Source organism: Nicotiana sylvestris, chromosome 1 (genome assembly GCF_000393655.2).
Source record: "Nicotiana sylvestris chromosome 1, ASM39365v2, whole genome shotgun sequence".
In the NCBI taxonomy this organism is placed as follows: Eukaryota; Viridiplantae; Streptophyta; class Magnoliopsida; order Solanales; family Solanaceae; genus Nicotiana; species Nicotiana sylvestris.
This window is the reverse complement of record NC_091057.1, coordinates 29,702,480-29,727,489: the sequence shown is the minus strand read 5'-3', so window position 1 is coordinate 29,727,489 and position 25,010 is coordinate 29,702,480. Positions and strand designations below refer to the sequence as shown.

The 25,010-nt window shown below is 36.4% G+C and overlaps 1 protein-coding gene across 2 annotated transcripts in view; it reads right to left on the bottom strand.

Annotated features, from left to right (window-relative positions):
• Positions 1-2,015: 2,015 nt before the first annotated feature.
• Positions 2,016-25,010, bottom strand: part of LOC104210208 (uncharacterized) — a 53,027-nt gene continuing 30,032 nt past the window's right edge. Inside the window, exons 1-24 of one of the 2 annotated variants that reach the window (XM_070172401.1) lie at positions 9,789-9,886; positions 9,571-9,703; positions 9,267-9,372; positions 9,051-9,152; positions 8,846-8,905; positions 8,623-8,701; positions 7,575-7,722; positions 7,115-7,238; positions 6,814-6,994; positions 6,230-6,258; positions 5,971-6,119; positions 5,294-5,396; positions 5,102-5,197; positions 4,977-5,032; positions 4,768-4,891; positions 4,528-4,590; positions 4,387-4,446; positions 4,143-4,304; positions 3,884-3,957; positions 3,703-3,796; positions 3,454-3,590; positions 3,020-3,100; positions 2,803-2,908; positions 2,016-2,472 (exon numbers count right to left, since the gene is read on the bottom strand). In XM_070172401.1, coding sequence (XP_070028502.1) covers positions 2,401-2,472; positions 2,803-2,908; positions 3,020-3,100; positions 3,454-3,590; positions 3,703-3,796; positions 3,884-3,957; positions 4,143-4,304; positions 4,387-4,446; positions 4,528-4,590; positions 4,768-4,891; positions 4,977-5,032; positions 5,102-5,197; positions 5,294-5,396; positions 5,971-6,119; positions 6,230-6,258; positions 6,814-6,994; positions 7,115-7,238; positions 7,575-7,722; positions 8,623-8,701; positions 8,846-8,905; positions 9,051-9,152; positions 9,267-9,372; positions 9,571-9,703; positions 9,789-9,804 — 2,355 coding nt within the window. In that variant the 5' untranslated portion in view covers positions 9,805-9,886 and the 3' untranslated portion in view covers positions 2,016-2,400. Of the gene's footprint in view, positions 2,473-2,802; positions 2,909-3,019; positions 3,101-3,453; positions 3,591-3,702; positions 3,797-3,883; positions 3,958-4,142; positions 4,305-4,386; positions 4,447-4,527; positions 4,591-4,767; positions 4,892-4,976; positions 5,033-5,101; positions 5,198-5,293; positions 5,397-5,970; positions 6,120-6,229; positions 6,259-6,813; positions 6,995-7,114; positions 7,239-7,574; positions 7,723-8,622; positions 8,702-8,845; positions 8,906-9,050; positions 9,153-9,266; positions 9,373-9,570; positions 9,887-25,010 lie in introns of those variants that run through there. The other variant, XM_070172364.1, reaches the window with a different exon arrangement.

Here is a 25,010-nt window from a genome sequence, read left to right as displayed (position 1 = left end):
CAACCCAATGAGATCCCACAAGTGGGGTGTATGGAGGGCAGTGTGTATGGAGATCTGAGGCTATTTCCGATAGACCCTCGGCACAAGAAGAAGGAAAGAGACCGTGTATCAGTAACAGCTAAATTCAAACTATCTCATCAAAATTGAAACTGAATGAAATAATACTAAATAGAGTAATAACTAATAAAAATACATTTAGTAATATCTTAATTTATATTATAAAAATACATTATATTATTATCTCAAAATAATAATTTCTCACATCAACATCAACTTCTACCAACCTAAAATATCACAATAATAAATTAATATATACACACATGATGATTTATTGACAACCAATATATTCTAACTTTTGGGAGTTACCAACATATAAAACAGTCGGATCGTAATTTGCTCAACAATTTTAATGTCACCTCAATTTTAACCACACAATTAAAGTCACTTTTTTTAACAATTTAAATGATACTTTTGGGATATAGTTAACATTAGTATATTATAATTAAATAAATGTTAAACTACTTTAAATATATTGTACTTCTTAAAATGAATTGTACCTCATGATTTTTGTAATTCACTTTATTTTGTGTAAATAGTAATCCCAAATAGTGCAATTATATTTCTGTATATGTTTACCCTATCTAAATCTATTTTATTCTAATTGACACATATATACCGATCCCATCAGTTGCTCAATCAATTGGCTCATACACTTTGAGAGACATAAATATCAACATCGGGCTAAAAAGTCATAGTCCATACCTGAACTACTGGAAAATAGGCCTACAGGAACAGTTGTTTTGGCAACGGTTATTAAACCGTTGCAATAGATTAGGTACGGTAATGGTTACAACCGTTACAATAGAGTTTGGATGAAACCAGCACACTTTAGATACTAAACCGTTCCCGTTAACAGTTCAGCGCTACCATAGGTCTTCTTTCAAATACTAGACTAAAGCAAACCAATTAAGTCAGCTTTTATCGATTTAGTTCATATTGATTTTTGTCTCTTTTTTAATTTCTCAGTTATTTATGAGTTTTTTCTTAAAAATATGAGACATACACAACCAAACACATATTTTGACAACAACATTTTTTGTAACACTATTAAACAATTGCTCTTTGAGAAATCTATCATTTACCAAGGTATATTGGTGAATTGAATTAAATAGTGATGAATAATTTAAGGACTCAATTAAAAATAGATTATTTTTAACATGAAATAGATTCTTATACTTAGCAAAAGAAAACTTCCATGCAAACTAGATTGCAAAGGCAAAGAACTAGATACAACAACAACAACAACCTAGTATATAATCCCACTCTGGGGAGGGTAGTGTGTACGCAGACCTTACTCCTACCTTGGGGTATAGAGGCTATTTCCAATAGACTCTCGACATCCTTCCCTCCAAGAACTCCCCACCTTGCTCTTGGGGTGACTCGAACTCAGTGGCGAAGCCAGAAATTTTATTTAGGGTGTTCAAACTCGAAATCTCCAATAAAGGGTGTTCAATATATGTTATATACCACTAAAATCTAATATTTTACCTATATATACCGTGTAAAATTTTGATGAAGGGTGGTCAGTTGACCATCCTTGGAGCTACGTAGTTTCGCCCATGCTCGAACTCACAACCTCTTGGTTGGAAGTGGAGGGTGCTTACCATTAGAGCAACCCAATGTGTGTGTGTATATATATAGTACAGGTTAATCGTTTGCACTTTTAATCTAGTCCTTTGTTGTATGTGTGTGTATGTGTAATAATAAATTTTGAATAGTCGAATGATCTAATACACTTGAATGTAGGAGCTAAGTTGCTCAACAATCATCTAAACTTTTAAAGGTGATGTACGTACATGCACCTACTTAATAATCTCTTAAACATACAACTAGAACTCTAGCTTTGCTCGTGTGTATTAATCCAATAATACACAATAATTAGGTTAAAAAAACTGTAGAATTTATTAGCTTCACCTAATAATTAAATGCGCGCACTCAAAATTTATAAGCCAATATTTCAATGAAACTTTATAAGGCAATTAAATGCGCGTCCCCAAAATTTATAAGCCAATTGACACAAAATTTATTAGTTTCAACTAATAATCTCTCCTTCCTTGAATAACTTTTCATTGGTAACTGAAAAGAGGAGTTTACTGAATACAGTACGAAAGAATCACAAAAGTATAAGTCAATAAGGTGTTGGACACAACATTGGTGTGATGCCTTTTGGGAAAGATCGTGCAACTTTTCCCAAAGCAAACAATATCACACCATGTTATAAGTATTTTTATTATGTAGCCGAACACCAATGACACATTGGCTTGATTAGTTTTTTCTTGTTGTGCTGAGGAATTAATTTATTTTCCAGAAGGAAGTTCCAACATTCCAAACAAAGAAACTCTAATAAGTTGAAGGTGCACTGTTGTAAGGATCACCAAATGCTGCAACATTGCCTGGCCTTGAGAATACAATCTACAAGAACAGAAGAATCCTTTGAGTTGTTTTACTTCTCAAAAATTGGAAAAATAAAAGTGTATCCTCTCTATTTACTAAGTTTTTATATGAAGTAGTTCACATAATTCAACATGGTAGCAAAGCAGAGCTCCTAAGTTCGAGTTCAATCGCTATGCTTCACAAGAAAAAAGAGTCTTCTCGTGAAGAGTGTGAAGAGTCATGTTGAAAATACAATTACGTAAATAAAATCATACCATCTCTAATAACGGAAGATTTTAGGTGAGGTAGTTAATATGATTCAACATTAATTAATTGGTTTTAAGTGTCTTCAAAGATTTATCGCCATACCTGATAATCTCCTATTGTGCGTGTTTTGAATCCAGCAGCACAGTAGTCAAAGTAGTACTCCCATGTCCTGATGAACTTGTCATCGAATCCCAAAGCACGAATTTGGCTAGTGACACAGTTATTAATGGCCAACTATCAGCATTTAGAACTGATCAAGCAGCAAACTAAATGATTCATGAAAAAAGACAGTTTTAACTCAGCATAGAAAGGTTGCTACCTCTGATTTTCCAAGAAGTTTTTCCGCCAACATCTCAGCGTCTGATAATAGTGAATTCCTATCTCTTCCAGGTGCACTACACTGCATTTATATCATTTATCAAATGCTTTCAGAAAGAAATGTTTTTGAAAGATTGACAAGGACGCTAGTGCAACAACAACAACAAACCCAGTGAAATCCCACAAGTTGGGTCTTGGGGAGAGTAGTGTGTACGCAAATCTTGCCCCTACCTATAGAAAGACAAAGAGACTGTTTCTGGTAGGCCCTCGGCTCAAGAAAGATAAAAGCAAGAAGCAACAAGCAAATCATCGGAAAACCAAAGCGATAATACAAGACTAACACTAAGTGGTGCAATCAGAAACCGAAGTGAAAGAAACAAGTAATAACATAGATAAGGATGCCAGTGAAAAATCACAAAATGAACTCTTCCTTACCATAATTTGGACGCAGCAGCCATGGCTGATGTTACTCGACTTAGTGCAGGCAAGCATCCGCCTGGGAATATATACTCTTTTATGAAGCCTATGCTATACCTGTATTCGTCATACCTCTCATCTGGCATCGAAACGAACTAAGGAAAGCCAACGATTGTGAAAGCATCATAAAGAAACAAGAGCGACAGAAGATTGAAGGAAATTTAAGGGAAAAAGTGAACAAAGTGGACTGTGTTAAGGGATCAATACCTGCAGAACTAGAAGCCCGTCTTCTGCCAATGAAGACTCACAGCAAGTAAAGAATTCATCCATAAACTCATGACCAACATGTTCTATCATCCCACTGAAAATGAAATTAGTTCAACTGTAACACTGACTCGACATATAGTGAGTAATACAATATGTTAAGATATAGAGGATAAAAGCTCACATTGATATAATCCTATGATATTTGTCCTTATTTGGCATTTGACGATAGTCACATAGGAGAAATGTAATTTGATCCTGTGAAAAAATTTCATTGAATTGAATATTAATAGATAATCGTAGATTTAAAGTTGCTCGGATTTGGGAATGTAACATATAAAGACAAATGTGGGAATACAACATATAAAGAAGCATTTTAATCTTCAAATCTTCAACATATAAAGACAAATTTTGATCTTCAACATTGTAAGTACAATTTATACCTGAAGGCCTGCTTGCTCAACTATTAACTGTGCATATTCCAGTTGCTTCTCGGAGAGAGTTATACCAGTATATTTACACCCTGTTTGCTTGACAACTTCCACAGCAAAACTTCCCCAACCAAATCCTATCTCTAAAATGTGATGTTCCTTGCTAATTTTTGCCTAAATAGAATAGAAGCAAAATCAAATTATGACTGAAATCTATGTTGAAACAAGAGAGCTTTTTACATAGTTGATCACTTACCTTTTTAATGAGAACGGAAATCTTTCTCAGCTGTGCATCTTTTAGGCCTTCATCCTCTCTCTAGAAAAATTATGAAAGAAAATGTAGCTCAACATACGAAGACAAAAAAAATGGCAAGGATTTAAAAATTTGAGAGCTAACCTTGAATATTGCACATGAATATGTCATTGTCTCATCCAGAAAGAGTGAAAATAGTTCATTACTCTGAACAAAACATCAATAAAACAATGCTTATTAGACAAGAAAATTGTAGGAAAATGGAAGTGATAAATCTACTGTAACTGGCAAAAAATACTCGCAGGATTGAGTACTTCAATTTCACTGCTGATATTTGATATCCCCTACATACTTTGGGTGATATAATACGCACAAGTTATTTACCAGGTCATAATGATGGGAGATATTCCGTCGAGCTTGAGTCAGGGTGTTTTGATTCAAAATATGTCGAATGAAATATTTTGCAGATGACAGTGCTGCTGTAAAAAACAATGGTGTCCACCAGCCTCTAGAGCCATGAAAAGTGATGAAAAACTTTAACATATGAACAGAAGTTTATGTTTCTTTATTTCAACTTGAGGATAAACTATTACCTTTTCTTACTAGACCTTGTAACAGACGCTTTCAAATCTGTGTTGGCAATAAGTATCTGTAAAAGAATTCAGGAAGCTAAGTACCAACCAAATGCTATTTACAAAGAATCTATTTATTTCCTCACCATGATAAGATTAAGAAGACCTTCATTCTTGTCAACAAAACAGAAATCTCCATGAATAAAAGCATCAGCAAGGCCTACGTCAGCTTCAGTTGCAATCTATATCACAGAATTTGTCAAGATTTGGATTTAGTTTTTTCCGTATGGATTTATCACTTGATAACATGAAGGAGACAAAAGAGAATTTGAATTTACCTTCCAGTAAAACTGTGGACTATGAATTCTAAGAGAAACTTTCAGAGAGCATTTCCTCTCTGTTCCTTGGAAGGTGAATACTGTACCTCCTTCTTCAAACAAGCTGTATATCGCAAAATATAAAGTAACTATCTAGATATCTTTAACATTTAGAAGAAACAACTACTACTACTAAGACTCAGTCTTAAACAAAGATGGGGTCGGCGATATGACTCCTCACTTGTTGCTTAACTCATATCTCATCACGCCAAAATAAAATAAGAGTTACAGTGAAATTAATGTAAATATATATAAATAATAGTAACAATAATAAGAAAAGTAATTTTTTAAAGCATATTCCTAACTAGTAAGTATCACCTGCATGGATATTTTTCCTCCATTGTGCCTGCCTTTAGCTAAGTTGCATGATTCCAAAGATTTATAAGTCATTCGAGACAACATTTTTACATGTAATTTTAGGTCTACCGTGCTCCTTTTTAACACTTTCATTCACCATATATAGTTTCACACCTACAGACCGGTGCATCTGTAGAGCGATGCAAGACATAACTATTTTGGGCAATTTTGACCCTTTTCGGGATAAGAAATAGGATAGATAGAAATAAACAAGTTGTTAGATATGTATCTGCCACTATTTTGGGATTAAAGCAATACAAGGTGAAACTATCATCACTCACATTATGCATCCCGTTTTAATGAAACTTCTAAAAAATCTTGTAACAATGAGGCGTGCTCCTGTTTCAGGCCAGGTTGGTACTATGTGCTTGAGGTTGTCCAGAATACTACAATTCCTTCTAAGCATGCCATGTGCAGCAGCCACACCCACCTGATGAGGAGTAAACTTCTAATCATCTACATGACATTAAAGGGACAACAATTGTTTTCATAGTAAGGTGATACTTCAAGTCAAAATCTGTTGAGCAAAAGTAGTACTACCTTTAGTCCATCCTCATGGAAGCCATATCCTGGAAGTATTGCAATAAATATACATCAATAAGCAATGAAACAATGATAAAGTCTTGCACTAGAGGGAAGCTAAGACTAAAGTTGGAACAACTCAAACTACAAGCAGTAGCAGTAGCTTTCCTTTAACATTACGCAAATAAAAGAAGTAACCACGACACGAGGTTGTTGAGCTCACTCACAGGAATCAAGTTGAAATGGAAAGAAAAAAAGTGAATGAAGTTCTCTTTGCAAAGACAGTTTGGCAGCTTGTTTAGTCCCCTTAGTCTCGATGGCTCAGGGCTATTTTATCTAACTAGAAACGGAGTCGGATCTTATTCGTGAAGACTCAAAATTATTTCTTAAAACAGATTCAAACTTATAAAATCCAATTTCCATGGACTATCTGAGAGAACTATAAAAGGTCCGGAGACAGAAACTATATTGTTTCCTATGGTGGGTACTACAAGTGATTTAAAAAGCAATAGTGAGTGGTGGAATTCTTCAGGATTACAGGTTACAAAGGAACATCTATCTTGAAAAAACTGTCCATGCTCTGCATAATAGGAGATTCATACCTTGATATCCTCCACAAAACCATATTCCTCTCTTCCCTTGGATTTGATCTAGCTCACGTGAAGCTTTTGATGCAGCAACTGAGGGGACTGGGTGGCCTGTTGTCCACTTAAGCAATGTATGCTCTGGTGTGTGAGGAGGATCGACGGTTACGAGATAAGGCAGCTTTGAGTCACCAAGATTCTGTAAGTTTAGACAGGTCATAAAATAAGAGGTCAGTTATTAAAGAGAAGACTCTCCGCTGAAGAACATTATATTCTAATTTCTCTATAAGGTCATAAATCCTTGTATTCCATATCACACCTGGATTACATTGAGCCAATATGTCATGCATCCTCTATTATTCGTAGTTCCAAGAAAGTTCAAACCACTCCATGCAGATGGGTCGCGAGGCAGGAATATTTTGTCATGATGAAGGAAAATATCGCTGTCATAGAGGAAGAAAAAATGATTTTACATTTAGACATCATATATCTTGAATATGGTTCAATCAAGATGACATAAGTTAAAACGAATTTCTCAATAAGATGAACCTCTTCAATTCGAACATGCATTTTAACTGAACTTCACTAAAGCACAAAATAGGGCTCATCTGGTAACAGAAAATACAAATGCTGGCATGACTATGCATTTATTACCTTTTTTAGAGGAAGATAAACCACATTACTGATGTCAATCTATGGATGAATTTTTCGAAAAAAATATAACGTAAATTTAAAGAGAAAACAAGTCCAAGGTGTTCAAATAAAGGAGTTGAAAGTACCTATAGACATACTGGAATGCACCCAGTATTCTTGTTTCATCATATGTTGCCTCTTTCCCTAACATTCTCAGAGTGTACGGAGCATGTGTTGCCATTATGCATCCATCATATACTTCTTTGGCGCCATCATTGCAATCTATGGTACAACCTGCAACGCTTCTTCCTTTCACAGTTAGAATCACGAGTAGTTCGTAACATAATACAGCTCACTGAAGCTTTTTCCCTAGATAAGCAACAAATTAACTCTATCTAGATCTTTTTCTCTTGAAAAAATATCATAAATTAAAATGAGTATAAACTAAGTAACACATGTTCTTGTACAAACCAACAAGCTAGAAACCAACTCCTAATTCCTTGTCACGACCTGATAAGATCATTGTTCAGTGATTTGTATTTATTTGAAACCGATATTGTGTTTATTTCAATTCAGTTTGTAAAAATCTAAATCTTAGAAGTTCATGATTTGTACTACCAGTTCTTAGGAAAAGTATTAAAGTTCAGCTATTTTATCATTTATTTGTCTAAAAAAACTCATAAAATAGGATAGTTGTTAATTGGCTTAACTAGCGAGTTGGGTTAGGTGCCATCACGACTAGTTGGATTTTGTGTCGTGACAAGGAATTAGGGCTTGGGTTAAAAGATGGTTGGATGTTATCCGGTTGGGCATGGTTAATTATAAATAATCAGGGTTAAAAGAAATGTAGGGTCAAGTAAAGAAGAACCAGTAATATAAAGAAATGTGGCAATAGTGGGGTCGAAAAATTGATTTTTATTATTTAAAACCAGAAAATGGAACTGTTAGTAGACAATGACATAAATAGGCCAAAAGTATAACGTTAGTGGCATGAATAGGGCGACCTTTTAACGGATGGCATAGATAGGCCATTTATGTTAGTTGAGTGGCATTTTTAGGCCTTTTCCATTAAATAAATTGCCATTAGGTAATAACCTATCCGTTTTCCAACAGATATATGCCCATCTACTATTATGATAAAATAATCAGCACAACAAACTCTTGCAACAAGCCAAAAATAAAACCAAACTAGACCTTCTTCATCTGTCAATACAGAATTTACTTCACAACCAGTTCTTATTTGGCAGCCTCTCTTCTCCAGCGCCTCCTTAACCTGCATTCAATGTCCCCCATCATATTACTCTCAAGGATGACACATGCTTAACATATCATGCAAGAAAGTGAAATTTGGTAATTGCCCGAAATTTTCCTCAGGGAAATAGTAAGAACTTTGCGGTATCTAAGAATAAAAATTCACCTTGTTTACAGATATGTGTGATCCCCATCTTACAGTGAGCAACTGAGAGAGACCAAAGAGCTTTAAAAAAAGAAACAAAATCACCCTTAGGCACAAATATAATAAAATGATATATGTAAGCATTCAAATTCAGTCTCTCGCATTTAACAATTGGGTATAATCTACACACAAAGTATCTAATTGAACAGTTGATGAGTGGAAGAACCTGAAGAAGATGATGGTCGCGAAAGAATGAAAGAATGGAATAAGCAGAAAAGCCCATTACTCCTTCTAGGGGACAGGACCAGATTGAAGAACATATTGGAATCTGTGAAACATATGAGTAAATTGCTTATAGCAAGGACAATTTGTTGAGTGAACAAAAAGCATAATACACCTGTCAAAATCAATAACTACGACAATCAGCAGTGTCACCACTCACCAGATAAGCCTTCAGAAATAATTCCGAACTGCCATTTGACTTAATAAATTGCCCTATTGTTTCATTGCGATCAATGTCAGGATTGTTGTCAAGTGCTTCAAGGTAACTGCAATGCGATCAGAAATGTATTCGTGATGAAATAAACTTCATTGAAGATAGCTCTTTCCTTGACACATATATAAAGAAAGCATAAAAAACAGAACGATCTAGTCCATTTTAATCCAATGCATCAACAAAAAAGACTTTGTGCTCTAAATTTCTAATTGTAACAAGTCATATTTAAAGACAAATAAGTTATTGGTACCTTATGACATCCTGTTTGAACTTGATAATTTCTCTAATCATTTGCCAAAAATATGGATTCAAGACATTCCTCTTCTGTGCAAACAAACTAGAGATTCCATTTCGGGTACCCCATTCGCAACCACGGCCTTGGTCTAAGCTCACCGAAAATGACATATCAGTTATCTCCATATCAACTCCAAGGAACTCAAAAAATTCCATCATGTTTGGATAAGTTACCTGTCAAACACATCATTTCAGCATTAACATGTTGAATTCATGCGTCTGCCCTTTAGTGCGGGGCGGATGTAGAGTAGCGGCCACGAGTTTATTCGAACTCATAACTTTCCACGCGGAGGAGCATAGATTTATGTATAAAAGTTCATTAAATTTCAACAAATTGTAGGTCTGAACCCATAAATTTAAAGATATAATAGTTCAATGCTAAAATCCCTAAAACTGAATCCATATAGTTCAAATTCTGAATCCGCATTTGCTTTAGTGCCCTAACTTTCCCCTCTCATTCCGGCGTGAAATTTGACTAAAGCAAGTTTCACACCGAAAGAGTTCATTTGCAATGTATATTTATCTGCTTTCAACCTTTACCGTGGTGTTTATAGTGGTTATATTTATCAAAATTAGCCAACTAGTTTTGCAATCCCACTTTTTTTTTTCCTGTTTCTTACAATATAATTAACAGTTTTTTTAATCCACTAGTTATTTCTCATGGGCTAACTACCTAGACTAGAGTTACCCGTAAACTTAACATAAATCGTCAGTTAGCTACTCAAACTTAATTAGAGTGACTATATAAATACTTCACTTCGTCTGAGGTGTGTCTTTTAATAGGTTATATTTTGAATTTTGATGGTGAAGTTGGGCAGCGGACGTGTCTGTTCTTTACACTAATATGAGAAAGACGAAGAAGAAAACACAACACAAATGAGCTAAAAATTTTGGGACTTCTTTTTTCTTTTTTGGGTTAAAACAATGGTGATGACAATTTGATGGAAATAAGGGTGAATTTGGAATATAATATTTTTATTGTGAGAAGAGCTGACTCAACAACTTGTAGAAAAACTTCTCTCTCAAAAATTACTACTTCTCCCTCCATTTTAATTGATGCGACCTAGTTTAATTTGGAAAAAAATAAACATTTTTAAAATTTATGGTAAAATTGATAAAATAAAAAATTTAAATTAAATTATTTTTAAATACAAAGTTGTGCTTTTAAAACTGATTAATAAAAAAAGCGTATCGCGTAAATTAAAAGAAAAGGAGTAATAAACAATAGGTGGTATGCCATGTAGGACTTTGTGTTCAAAAGACACACTTATATGAGAGGTCAAATGGTTTTATGAGTCATTACAAACTTGTTTTTTAGTTTTATGATCCCACCGTCTTTTTTATATATGAGAGATTTACTTTTACACATAAGAGATCTATCTTGTACACATAAAAGATATAAAAAAACACTTTCTTAATAGGCGTTTGGACATAAAAAATACAATTTTTGAAAAAAGAGTATTTGAAGCTAAGTTGAAAAATAGTATTTAGAATTTGAAATTATGTTTGGACATATATTTCACTTGAAAAAATATTGTAGTTTTGTGAGTGGGAATATGTCCACTTGAAAAAATATTGTAGTTTTGTGAGTGGGAAAAAAAATTCTAAATTTTTTTAAAAAGGTGATTTTTTTTGAAAAACTCATTTTTCAAAATAAATTCAAAAACTTAGAAATTTTTATGGCAAACATATTTTTGAAATTTTATTTTGAAAAAACGAAAAAAAATTATGAATAAACGGGGCCTTAATTTCAACATTGTAAAAAGGGAAGTTACATGATATACCCATTTGTAAAACTCACTTTCATGATATACCTAACTTTTGAAATTACGTCAAATATTCCAAAAATATTACATGCTATACCACCTTATATTCTGAAACGTATCATAATATTCTACTTTGGAATATAATCCAAACGACAATATTTTAATTTGGAATACACTATCTGAACAAAACATACTACAGTATTCTAATTTTGAATTTAATATTCAAACCAAACATACTATATCATTCTAATTTAGAAAACAATACCAAATCAAACATACGATAATTTTCTAATTTGGAATACAATATTTAAAATAAACATGTTACAGTATTCTTATTTTGGAATACAATATCTAAACTAAAATATACCATAATATTCTAATTTGGAATACACAATAATCTATTTTGGAAGACAATAGGTATATATTATAAAATAAATTTATAAGGTAGGTATACATGGTAAATTAAATTTATAAAGTAGGTATACAAAGTAAAATAAATATTTTAATTGTATATGATGTTAACTGGTGTATTCAATAGGCATATCGCGTAGATTAGATGAAGGGGTATTTCCTCCTTAAATGAGATGATGTGTTTATATGGTCGCTAGTTAAATTTGTGTGACTAACTGACTGTAATGACCCGGCTGATCGTTTTGATTATTAAAGCCTCGTTCCCCCATTTACTGCTTATTTTGTGCTTTACAGTTATTATACGACTGCCGGGATAATTGGTTTAGGTCCGGGGAGGTTTTGAAATGAATTGAGACGCTTAGTCTCCAAGATAAAAACATAAGCTGAAAAGGTTAATCGGATATTGATTTATATGTAAACGATCCAAAATAGAATTTTCATAATTTCAATAGTTTCGTATGGTGATTTTGGACTCAGGAGCGTGTCCAAAAAATTATTTGGAAGTCCGTAGTTAAATTAGGCTTGAAATGGCTAAAACATAAATTTAAGCTTGGAAGTTTGATCGGGGAGTTGACTTTTTGATATCGGGATCGAAATCCGATTCTGGAAATTTGAATAGCACGGTTATGTCATTTACGACTTGTATGCAAAATTTGATGTCACTCGGACTTGATTTGATAGGTTTCGGCATGGAATGTAGAAGTTGAAAGTTCTTAGTTTCATTAAACTTGAATTGGGGTATGATTCGTGATTTTAACGTTGTTTGATGTAATTTGAGGTTTCAACTAAGTCCGTATGGTATTTTAGGACTTGTTGGTACGTTTGGTTGAGGTCTCGAGGGCCTCGGGTATAATTCGGATGATGTTCGACGCATTTTGGAATCTTGAAACTGCTAAACCTGCTGCTACTGGTTTCCTTCTTCGTGTTCGCGAGGGAGGTCTCGCATTTGCGAAGAGTACCTGCAGGCAGGCAAAGATTTGTTCTCCGCATTCGCGAAGAGGACAACGCATTCACGAAGGTTTGGGCGAGTGTGTATTGCGAACCCGAGAGGGCAATCGCATTCACGAAGAAGAGTGAGGCAGACGGGGGACTTCATGCTCTTGGCCTATGCATTAAAATCTGGTTTTTACTGAGCAGTAAGCTGTTACATCTTAAATGAGTTGTACCAGCATATGTAGTTATCCTGTTTAGCCTAATATCATATGTCTACATGTCTTAATTGCTTATTTGAAATCTGTACAACATGCTTAATTGATTTCCTATTTTTCCTTGACTTGAATTTAGTCTTAAACTGTAAGCTTTCTTGCTGTTAATTGTTATTTCCATCCATTTTGAGTTGTGTGTGTTTACTTTTGGGACTACGAGGTGGTACCTCCGGAGATCCCTCATTGCATATTTACTTTTAGGACTGTGAGGCGGTACCTCGGGAGATCTCCTGTCGCATATTTACTTTTGGGACTACGAGGCGGTGCCTCGGAGATCCCCTATCACATATTTACTTTTGGTACTACGAGGCTGTACCTTGGGAGATCCCCGTTGCATATATGAGGTGGTACCTCGGGGAATCCCATGTTAAGCATTTACTTTTCGGACTACGAGACGGTTTCTCGGGAGCGCCCCCTATTGTTTACTCTTATGTGATGTGTTGTTACTTTTCTGTAATTTCTCACTATTAAATTCTTAGTATTTTCATTATATTATTATATCTTCTGCCTTGTTTTTTTTATTATTCCAATAGGGCCCTGACCTGACCTCATCACTATTCTACCAAGGTTAGGCTTGGCACTTACTGGGTATCGCTATGGTGTACTAATACTACGCTTCTGCACATTTTTTTGCGTAGATCAAGGTACTTCCTACCAGCCCATGTATCAGTGAGTTAGATTGTACGTGGAGACTTCAAGGTATATCTGCCAGCGTCCGCAGACCTCGGAGTCCCTCTCTATCTTATTATGTTGTTTTCCCTATTCATATTACACTCAGATTTATAATGATATTTGGTATTACTTCTTTAGAGCTTGTGACTTGTATTTATCCGGGTTTTGGGAATTTCTATATGTGTTGAAGTTTTAAAAGTATTTTTTTATTATTTTAATTATTCCGCATGGTAATAGGCTTATCTAGTCTTACAGACTAGGTGCCGTCATAATATCATACGGAGGGAAATTTAGGTCGTGACAAGTTGGTATCAGAGCTCTAGGTTCATAGGTGTTATGAGTCATAAGCAGGTTTAGTAGAGTTTTGCGGATCGGTACAGAAACCTCTGTATCTGTCTTTGGGAGGCTATGGAAATATTAGGAAAAGCTTCATTTCTTTGATTCTTTATCGTACGCAGTTGTTGACTTTGAAATTCTAAACCATTGCCTTTATATTCTCTCACAGATGGTGAGGATACGCACAACTGGATCCGATGATCAGACACTCGTGCCCCCTATTGGATCTATGAGAGGTCGGGGCTGGGGTAGAGACCGAGTCAAAGGCCGAGGAAAACCATGTGGTGCAGCCAAATCACCTGCACGAGCTGCTGTAGAAGAGCCACCAGTAGCTCCAGTTGGAGAGCAGGCACTTGAGATGCCTGTTACTACCCCTGCACTTCAGGAGACTCTTGTACAGTTTTTGAGCATGTTTAGCTTTCTAGCTCAGGCAGGGTTGACTCCACTTGCTCCTGCCACATTTTAGGCCGGGGTAGGAGTACAGACTCCCGCCGCCCGTACCCCAGACCCATGGGTACAGGTTGACCATGTTCCAGGGGTCATACCAGTGCAACTGGTTGTCCCAGTACAGCCTGAGATTAGAGAAGCAGTTTCTGAGGGGGAGCAGCTCAGGCTCGAGAGGTACAAGAAGCACCACCCTCCTAATTTCAACGGATTGGCGTCAGAGGATGCCAAAGGTTTTCTTGAGTAATGCCACCACATCCTTCGTACTATGGGTGTTATGGAGTCTAGTGGGGTTTCTTTCACTCGTTGCAGCTTAGGGGAGCGGCTTATCAATGGTGGTGTGCATATGAGTTGGGTAGTCCTACCGAGGAAGCTTCACTCATTTAAACTCAGTTCTCGGATATATTGTTGAGGGAGTATGTTCCCTAGAGTCTAAGAGATGCATGGCACATAGAGTTTGAGCAGTTGCTCCGGGGTTCTATGACTATCTCGGAGAATATAGTCCAGTTCAGTGATTTATCCAGGCATGCACAGCCTTGGTTGCTATTGTTAGAGAGTGGATTCGTCAATTTATCGAGGGGCTCAACCCTAATATCAGATTCATTATGGCCCGAGAGCTGGAGATGGACATCACATACCAGTAGGTAGTGGCAATTGCTAGGAGATTGGAGGGTATGCGGGTCCGGGAAAGAGAAGAAAGGGAGGCTAAGAGACCTCGAGATTCTGGCACATATAACAGTTCTCATGCCCCAGCCGCAATCCGTCATGATAGAGGTTATGTGAGCCATCCTATTCATTTAGTACTTCCAGCTGTATTCCAACTACTCTCATACCTCAGGTCCCTGATTATGCTCCGCCATTGTCTAGTATACCTCCTGCATGTGGTGCTTTCAGCGGTCAGTCCAGCCGATCAAGCCCGGACCATTTCCAGCATCCACGCCCTCTGAGAGCTTGTTTCTAGTGTGGTGACACTTGTCGCAGGTATGAGATTTCCCCAAGTTTAGGAGGGGTGCACCTCCACAGATTTCCTAGGCCCTACGTATTCCACAAGGCCCTCAGGTTTCCCATACCATGATTACTGCACTAGTTTCCACTCCACCTGTACAGCTAGCTCAAGCAGGTAGGGGCCGCCCTATAGGAGGAGGCTAAGCCCATTATTATGCTCTTCCAGCTAGGACTGAGGTAGTTGAATCTGACTCAATTATCACATGTATTATTCCGGTTTGCCATAGAAATGCATCAGCCTTATTTGATCCGGACTCCACCTATTCCTATGTATCATCTTATTTTGCTCTATATTTGGGAGTATCCTGTGATTCTCTAAGTTCTCCTATATATATGTCTACACTCGTGGGAGATTCCATTATTGTTGACTGTGTGTATCGGCCGTGTTTAATTATTATTAATGGTTTTGAGACTAGAGTCAATCTATTATTGCTCAGTATGGTAGATTTTGATATTATTTTGGGCATGAACTGGTTGTCGCCCTATCATTATATTCTCGATTATCATGCTAAGACTGTAACGCTGGCTATGACAGGTATACCATGTATATTGTGGAGAGGTGCCTTAGATTATGTTCCCAGCAGAGTAATTTCATATTTAAAGGCCCAACGAATGGTTCAGAAGGGGTGTTTATCATATTTGGCTTTTGTGAGAGATGTTGATGCTGACACTCCTACTGTTGACTCTATTTTGGCAGTGTGATACTTTTCAGATGTGTTTCCTGCATATTTTCTTGGTATGCCACCCTATAGGGATATTGATTTGTTACCGGGTACTCAGCCCATGACTATTCCACCATATCATATGGCCCCAACAGAATTGAAATAATTAAAGGAGCAGTTGTAAGAACTGCTTGATAAAGGTTTCATTCGGCCTACTATATCATCGTAGGGTGCCCATTCTTGTTTGTAAAGAAGAAAGATGTCTTCATGTGCATGTGTATTGATTATCGACAGCTGAACAAGGTTACAGTGAAGAACATTGCCTCACATTGATGACCTATTAACTAAAGTGTGCCAAAGTGTTATCACAAATTGATTTGCGGTCAGGGTATCATTAGTTGAAGATTTGAGAGCCAGATATTCCAAAGACTGCTTTCAGGACTCAGTATGGTCATTACGAGTTCCTTGTAATGTCATTGGGCTGACCAACGCCCCAACAATATTTATGAACTTGATGAACAATGTATTTCAGCCTTATCTTGACTCATTCAACATTGTGTTTATTGACTACATTCCGGTGTACTCCCGGAGCCAGAAGGATCATGAGCAGCACCTGAGGACTGTGCTTCAAACTTTGAGAGAAAAGAAGTTGTATGAAAATTTCTAAAGTGTGAATTCTAGCTTGATTCAGCGGGAATTTTGGGTCATGTAGAATCGAACAAGGGGATCTAGGTAGATCTAAAGAAAATTGAAGCAGTGTAGAGTTGGCCTAGACCCTCATCAGCTACTGAATTCCAGAGTTTCAAAACATTCGAAGATCCCAAGTTAAGCACAGTGACCTAAAGAGAAAATGGTCTTGTAACAATAATTTCAAAACAACATTGTACGTCCTCCATAAGAAAGAGGAATCTACCGTGGGTAGTGAACGGGAAGTAAAAATCAAAAGAAATATTCGAAGATCATATGAGTTGTACGGAAATTCCGGCAAGCGTGGGAGACTAAGCTAAGCAAAGTATACACGCAACAAGGAGGAAGAAAGATAAGGAAAGGTAAAAGCTTACGTTAAAAGAAATATGAGAAGGAACGAAAGGAATTATTTGATCAATGATCCCAAGTTAGTCACGTTATTATGCACTCAAGATTTTAGAAAATTATCCATGGAGCATATATATGGCAATCGTATAGCCGTAAAAGACTCTGGTATAAGTTGAAAATAAGGAATTAAGTTCAGGTTATAGAAAAAGGATTGAATTGTTGGATGATGGTATTATGGGTATTCCATAACGCCCATGAAAGGTTAAGGTAATAACTGATACCATGAGCCACAAATCGGAAGATAGCTTAAGCCTATGTAAAGGCTAATTAGAAAGAAGAGGAAACTAAAGAATTACATCACCGAAGTAAATCAGGAATCTGATTATTGGACCTAGAAAAATTATAGAAGTTGTGCTGGAGAAGATGACAGAATAGCTCTTAATAGTAGACGTTCAATAGAAACAACACAACGACTATAATCTATAATGGCTCTACAATGAAACCAGTTAGAAGAAGTACCATCCTCATAAGAAGTCAGTACGAAGCTCCCACCGGATTGTGTATGCACCAAAGGTGTAAAAAAATTATAATAAAGCTTCAAGTATAGACGTGAATTGTACCTATGTGGAAGGGAGGTCATGAAAGAGATAGAAGATACAATGTGAGATTTTAAGTAAGTAAGGAAAAGGTGAACAACATACAAGATACTCAAATACAGAAAGTTATGAATAGTCTGTATTGCAAAAAAGAGACTATAAGCGCGGGATTCAATATCCAGGAATGATAGCGACAAGGTTTTAGGAAGACTGGAGTAAGGATAAGAGAAGGAGAGTGAGAAGGTGACGAGAATGGATAAGTCATAGGGATTAAGCCTATGAAAACAAGAAGAGCTGATGGTTTCTCTAAGTTATAGAAAGCTCAATATAGCCTGAATGAGTTCAAAGGAATCTAAGACTAGTAGCATTTAGAAAAGATGGAATGTTGCCCTGATAGTACAATGAAGGTATAATTGTGATGCATAAAGGATGACGTTTAGGCTTTCGAGTGAGTAATGATTAAAGAGGCTTTCATGGATTGTACGAGATTAAAATACCCACATAAGTAAATCACATTGGGATGCCATGAGATATGGTTATGAAAGCAGGGTATCGCCCCAGGTGGATCAATCTAATCATTTCAGATGTTCCTCGATAAAACATGAATCCTAGCAGTAATATTACATAAAATGTTAAGTTATCAAGGGTGGACTATGGATCAAAATTGAGGTGAATCAATAATAGATGGGTAAAAGTTATAAAGTATGAGAAGAGATTAGGCTGTCATTCTTAAAGATGAACAGTAATGTGGAGGCATTAAAGGACATAGATTTATACGTACGAGATAAGCAATGAAAGTAACCTGAGGTTGGGTAGCAGACCTCAGTAACGAGAAATCGAGGTAAGTGTTATGGTATAGTATGACCTATGTAGATGCAGTAAAGTTATACGAATGGATAACCATATCTATAAAATAAAATATAGCAGTATTCGTAAGTTCGACAAAATACCAAGCAAAGAAATTTAGGATTGGCTAAAAACTAGAGGAAAAAGGAAAGGAGAGTTGCATAAGGACACATACATGGTCAGTATCGTAGGAGTTGTATGATAGGAGGTAGCAACAGTTATGAGATGGGAAAGTATTTGATCACAAGTCATGGCATGGGAAAGAGTCCTAAAGAGGGGAATACCCTGACCTTTGGACTTATTCACAGAACAGTTGCCTAGATGGCAAGAGGACTACTAAAGTATTCGCAAGAGCTATGGTATATGAGAACGATAAGCACATCAGTCAACATTCGAGGATGAATGTTCCAAAGGGGGGAATGATGTTACACCCCATATTTTCGTACATAAAAATACGCCATAAATAAGTTAATGAGAGCTCGAAGTGAGGTGTCACGTCCCGCAGTATTGCATTACGGTGATGTCACGTTTTGCAATGTTAAGTTACGATGATGTTGCACCCTAAAGTATTGTACGTTAAAATTTTATTTTCAGTTAACCGATGTAAGACTCGGGGATGAGATCATCTTGACGTTAACGTACTTGCGCTATTTATAGCAAGCAATAAATAAGTGTTATGAAGAATAAGGGGGTACACGGATTAAAGAAAACAAGTTTCGTTGAAAGTGTCAATTTGGAATAAAATACGGGTCGAGCAATAATACACGATAATTATGAAATACTACCATGTAAGGTACCACATGACCATGATAGTAAAGTATATAAAGTGTATTAAAAGTGAGTAATATTTTAACTAATTTGAGATAATTGGTTAATTATTCATTTAAGTGGGTAAGTGTAGAAATTGTCTTATCCACGTGGGACCATGACAACTAAACTAAACTATGACTAATATGTGTCCTACGTTGGTGTCATACTTTGGGAGCAAGAAGTCTGGCTAAGCATTAATTATAAATGGGGCCTACCAACCAAGACATTTAAAAATGCATTTTGTAACTAGAGAAATCATTTTTGAAACTCAAGCCTTTGGATTTAGGCTTGCTAAGAACGGTGGAACTCACCATTTTTCAAAGACATCTTTATCTTAGAACTTTTTCACGCGAGATATCATATGACCACGGTAGTGTAATATATAAAGTATATATGAAGTATTTTAAAATAAATAAAATTTTAAGTAATTTGTGATAATTCTTGAATTATGCAGGTAATAGATTAATTACCGGGTAACGAAACATTACCTGGTTAACTAATATGTGGATAAACTTAACAAAAAAATCACCTCTCAAAGAGGTACGTGACAGCCCCCTCTCTTTATCAAAGTGATTCATCAATCACCTTTAATAGGTGTCAAAAGCACAATTTGAAAGTCTTATTAAGACTTTATGGTTACCTTTATCAAATCAAAATGAGACAACAGAAAGCATTTCACTTAAAGGATCAAAGGCCATCATTCTACCAACTAACGTGAATAGCAGAAGCAATACTTTGGCATTTAAGCCAAGAGGCATTTCTAGTTCTTCCAAAGTTCCATAGGTTAATCAAAAAAATTCTGCTGTGGATTTTAAAATCCAAGAACTTGGAACAGAGTTGTTTCGTCCAAATTATTTAGCCAAGATTCGATTGGAAATTCAAAGAACAACAACAATATTGTTCAAATAAATTCCAGAAACAGGTATGTTAAGGCTAAGCTCTTCTTTCATTTGGCATGACCCCGTAATTACTTGAGTTTGATAACAATACATCCTACTACTTGTTTTACGTTGTACAAGACATATAAGGCAATGTTCAATTTTTAAGGTTAATGAAAGGTTCGGTACTAGCAGCAACTTAGGATAAATGAAAGCTTTTTCATATGACATTAACATAATTAGATAGGTTATTATTATATATTATTTAATCAATCAGATCTCTAAGCTAGTTAAAATCTTACTTGTAGTCCTTACGTGTAAATAGTTGGCGAGCAATTAATCCCATGAAACAATAGGACATAATAATGTACTGTTGGAGTCAACATTAATAATGGGTAAAGTAGAGGTATAGAGAAAAATTCATATCCCTGAATTTACGTATATTTATCTATTTAAACAAGTAGTCCTGTATATATACTTTTCCCTCTACTAACGGGAAGCGTGTTCATAAAACCAATTGTTAATTTGCATTTCATGTTTGAATGTACAACAAAACCTTTTTAATTAAAGGTATCCATGATATTCCTAGAAAGAAGTGAAACAAATAAAGGCATTTAGGTTGACAAAAGGCTCATATATGATTAGTACTGCAAGAGTTATCATAGGCAACTACTTTAAATACATGCAGGAGGTTAATATTTTCTTAGTTTTGTAAATTACCACATTCTTCTTATCAAGACTTCATATTCAGTTGAGTATTTCCTTCTTCCAGTCAAGAGAGCAGATAAGTTACATATATACAGTATTAAAAGTATTTTTATTACCATCGAGCTATAATCGATGGGCAAACCCCTATTGGGCAACCTCTGATCAGATGGTAAGTTATATACCGATCCTACTGTGGCCGAGCGCATATGAGCGAGCCCAGTTGGTCGAGATATAGAGCCTAGTATGGTCGAGAGCTTATGAGCGAGCCTACTACGACAGAGCAAATATATATATGTATACCAAGCCTTATAAGGCCGGACAACTATTTTACTTACTATATTGAGAGAATTGAGTCAGTATCAGCACGTAAGCATATCTTCAGATTATCTTTGACTTCCGACTACTTACAGTTATTATATTATCAGTTCAGTTTCAGCTTTTAGTATATTGCCTTACATACTCAGTACATTATTTCGTACTGACGTTCCTTTTGCCTGGGGACGCTGCGTTTCATGCCCGCAGGCCCTGATAGACAGGCCGAGAGCCCTCCAAGTAGGCTATCAGCTCAGTGAAAGATGGTGGTGCGCTCCATTTGCTTCGGAGTTGCGTATTTGGTTAGTATGATTTAGATGAGTATTGTTTGGTATGGCGGGACTCTGTCCCGACCTATATGACACTTATGTATTCTTAGAGGCTGGTAGACATATGTCGTGTACGTGAAAGATTGTACGGCCTTGCCGGCCTATGTTTTGAGTTTATAAATGATTATGTTGGCATATTAGGCCCATATGTCACGTGTATATGATGATGTAATAAGAAAGATACGTTACATTGGTACTCGGTTGAGTAAGGTACCGGGTGCCCATCGCGGCCCATCGGTTTGGGTCATGACAAATATGGAATCCCTTTGACTTGTATTTATATAGATTGAAGTTGAAAGGGTTGGCGAATGTTGTATTACGCTCAAGAACGGGAAGTTAAGGTATGTAAGACTAACTCTCTATGTTTGGAAATATTAATTATTCTCCTTACACTATGTTTCTTGTACGACGCATCAATTGCCTCAGAAATATAGTTAAGCCTAGCTCCTTGAATAGTTGTAGAACTTCTATTCTCTAGCTTCATAACTCTTTCATGACTTTCATTCTGAACGTTGTGAGCTTAGTGCGTATTCAATATAGACTTGTGTTTGATGCCCCGAGTCTTAGTATAGATTACTTAATATGCCATAAACAGTTGAAGTTTCAATGTTCATAATTAGTTCAAGAATACATGTCTCAGTCTAGTCCTATTCAGTATTCCAGTATTATGTAACTCAGTGTGTTCCAATATTCCAGTATTATGTAACTCAATGTGATTCAGTATTTTACTATCATATATTGCAGTATGATTCCCAGTTCCTGATTTTATATCCCTGACTGTTGAACACTTGTATTTGGGCCTGAGGCCGTAGTTTATGCTTTATGCATCTTTGGGCCTGAGGCCACAGTTTATGCTTTATGCATTTTGGACCTGAGGTCGCAGTTATGTATACGTATACTTGGGCCCGAGGCCGCAGCTTGTGCATATATATATATTGGGCCTGAGGCTGCAGTTTAATATTCAGATAAACAGGTTGTTCATCATTTAGAAGAGGGAGTATTCATATCCTTACTTTTTTCAGTTCAATTATTAGTTACCATTCAGTTATCAACTATCATATCAGTTACCAGTTATTAGTTCAGTTATCAGTTATCAGTTCAATTACCAGTTATTAGTTATCATTTCAGTTTCAGTTTGAATAGTTATCATTTTAGTTATCAATTATAAATTTTCAGTTATCAGCTAAGTTTTAGTTTCGACATTTATAATTATTTCTTTCAGTTGCTTTACATACTAGTACAATTCAAATGTACTGACGTCCCTTTGCCCGGGGCCTGCATCTCACAATGCAGGCAATGAATTACAGGTTAATGATTCCAAGCGCTAGGATTCTCGTGCCAGCTATTTGGTGATCCTAATTCTTTCGGTGCATTATCATTACCTTACAGTCTTCAGTATTTTTTTAGACAGTCAGTATTTTCAGTACTTTATTAGAGGATTCATAGACTAGAGTAACAGTTAGACAGAGTCTCAGACTTTTCATATTAAATATGTTGGCTACAAATATGTTTCAAAATTGTATTAGTATTTCCGCACTTTGATTTATATCATCCAGACTTTCAATATATCAGTATGTATTAGTTTTATCTTCCACATTCAGTATGTAATGACACCACTTGTTGATTCATCCAGCCTGTTGGTTCGCTCGATCACATGTAGTCATGCACCGAGTGCCGTGTTACATCTAGGCCTAGGTTTGGGGCGTGACAAAAGCTTTGGCTACAGCCCCAATATTGGTATTTTGTACAAGTTCGAGGTATTATACTGTATATTGTGATGCGTCGCGTATTGGTCTTGGTGCGGTGTTGATGCAGGACGGAAGGGTGATTACCTACGCGTCAAGACAGTTGAAAGTTCATGAGAAAAACTATCATGTCCATGACCTTAAGTTAGCAGCTATTGTTCATGCTTGAAGATTTGGCGGCATTATTTGTACGATGTCCATTGTGATGCCTATACTAACCATCGAAGTCTACAACATCTGTTCAAATAGACGGATTTCAATTTACGACAACAGAGGTGGTTAGAGTTACTTAAAGATTATGATATCACCATTTTGTATCATCCGGGAAAGGCTAATGTGGTGGCAAATGCTTTGAGTCAAAAGGAAGAGAGTTTGGGCAATTTAGCATATCTACCGGTAGTAGAGAGGCCATTAGCATTGGAGGTTCAGGCCTTAGCCAAACAGTTCATTAGATTAGATATCTTGGAGCCCAGTCGAGTTCTGGCATGTGTGATTTCTTAGTCCTACTTATAACCGCATCAGAGAGCGCCAGTATGCTGATCATTATTTGCTTGTCTTGAAGGACATAGTTCAACACGATAATTTCAGATATGTTACTCTTGGGGATGATGAGGTATTGAGTATGTAGGTTCGGATTTGTGTGCCCGTGCCCAATGTAGATGGTTTGCGTGAGTTGATTCTCCAAGAAGCTGACAGTTCGTGGTATTCCATTCATCCGAGAGCCACGAAGATGTATCAGGACTTGAAGCAACAATATTGGTAGAAAAGGATGAAGAAGAACATAATGGATTATATAGCTCGGTGCCTAAATTGTCTGTAGGTAAATTATGAGCACTAACGACCAGGTGGATTACTTCAGAATCTACAGATTCCGGAGTGGAAATGGGAGCAGATTACTATGAATTTTGTTGTTGGGCTTCCACATCCACGGACTTAGAAGAAGTTTGGTGCAGTTTAGGTAATTGTAGATAGACTCACCAAGTTGGCACATTTCATTCCGATAGTGACTACTTATTCTCTGAAACAGTTAGCGGAGATCTATATCCGTGAGATTGTCAGGTTTCATTGTGTACCAGTATCTATCATCTTTGACCGGGGTACGTAGTTTACATAGCGGCTCTAGAGGGTTGTACAACATGAGTTAGGCATACGGGTTGAGTAAAGTACAATGTTTAACCCTTAGACAGACGAATAGTCCAAGCACACTATTCAAATATTGGAGAATATGCTTCGCGCTTGTGCTATGGATTGCGGAGATTCTTGGGATAAGTTCCTACCACTTGCAAAATTTACTTACTATAATAGATATCAATCGAGCATTCAGATGGCTCTGAATGAGGCTTTATATGGGAGACGGTGTTAGTCTCCGTTGGGTTAGTTTGTACCAGGTGATGCTAGGTTATTGGGTACTAACTTGGTGTACGATGATTTGGAAAGGTTAAATTGATTCAGGATCGACTTCGCATAGCGTAGTCTAGACAGAAGAGTTATGCCGACCGAAAGGTCGATGATGTTGCTTACATGGTTGGGGAGAAGGTTCTGCTCAAGGTTTCACCCATGAAAGGTGTGTCGAGGTCCGGGAAGAAGGGCAAGTTGAATCCTAGGTATATTGGGCTTTTTGAAATACTTAAAAGGA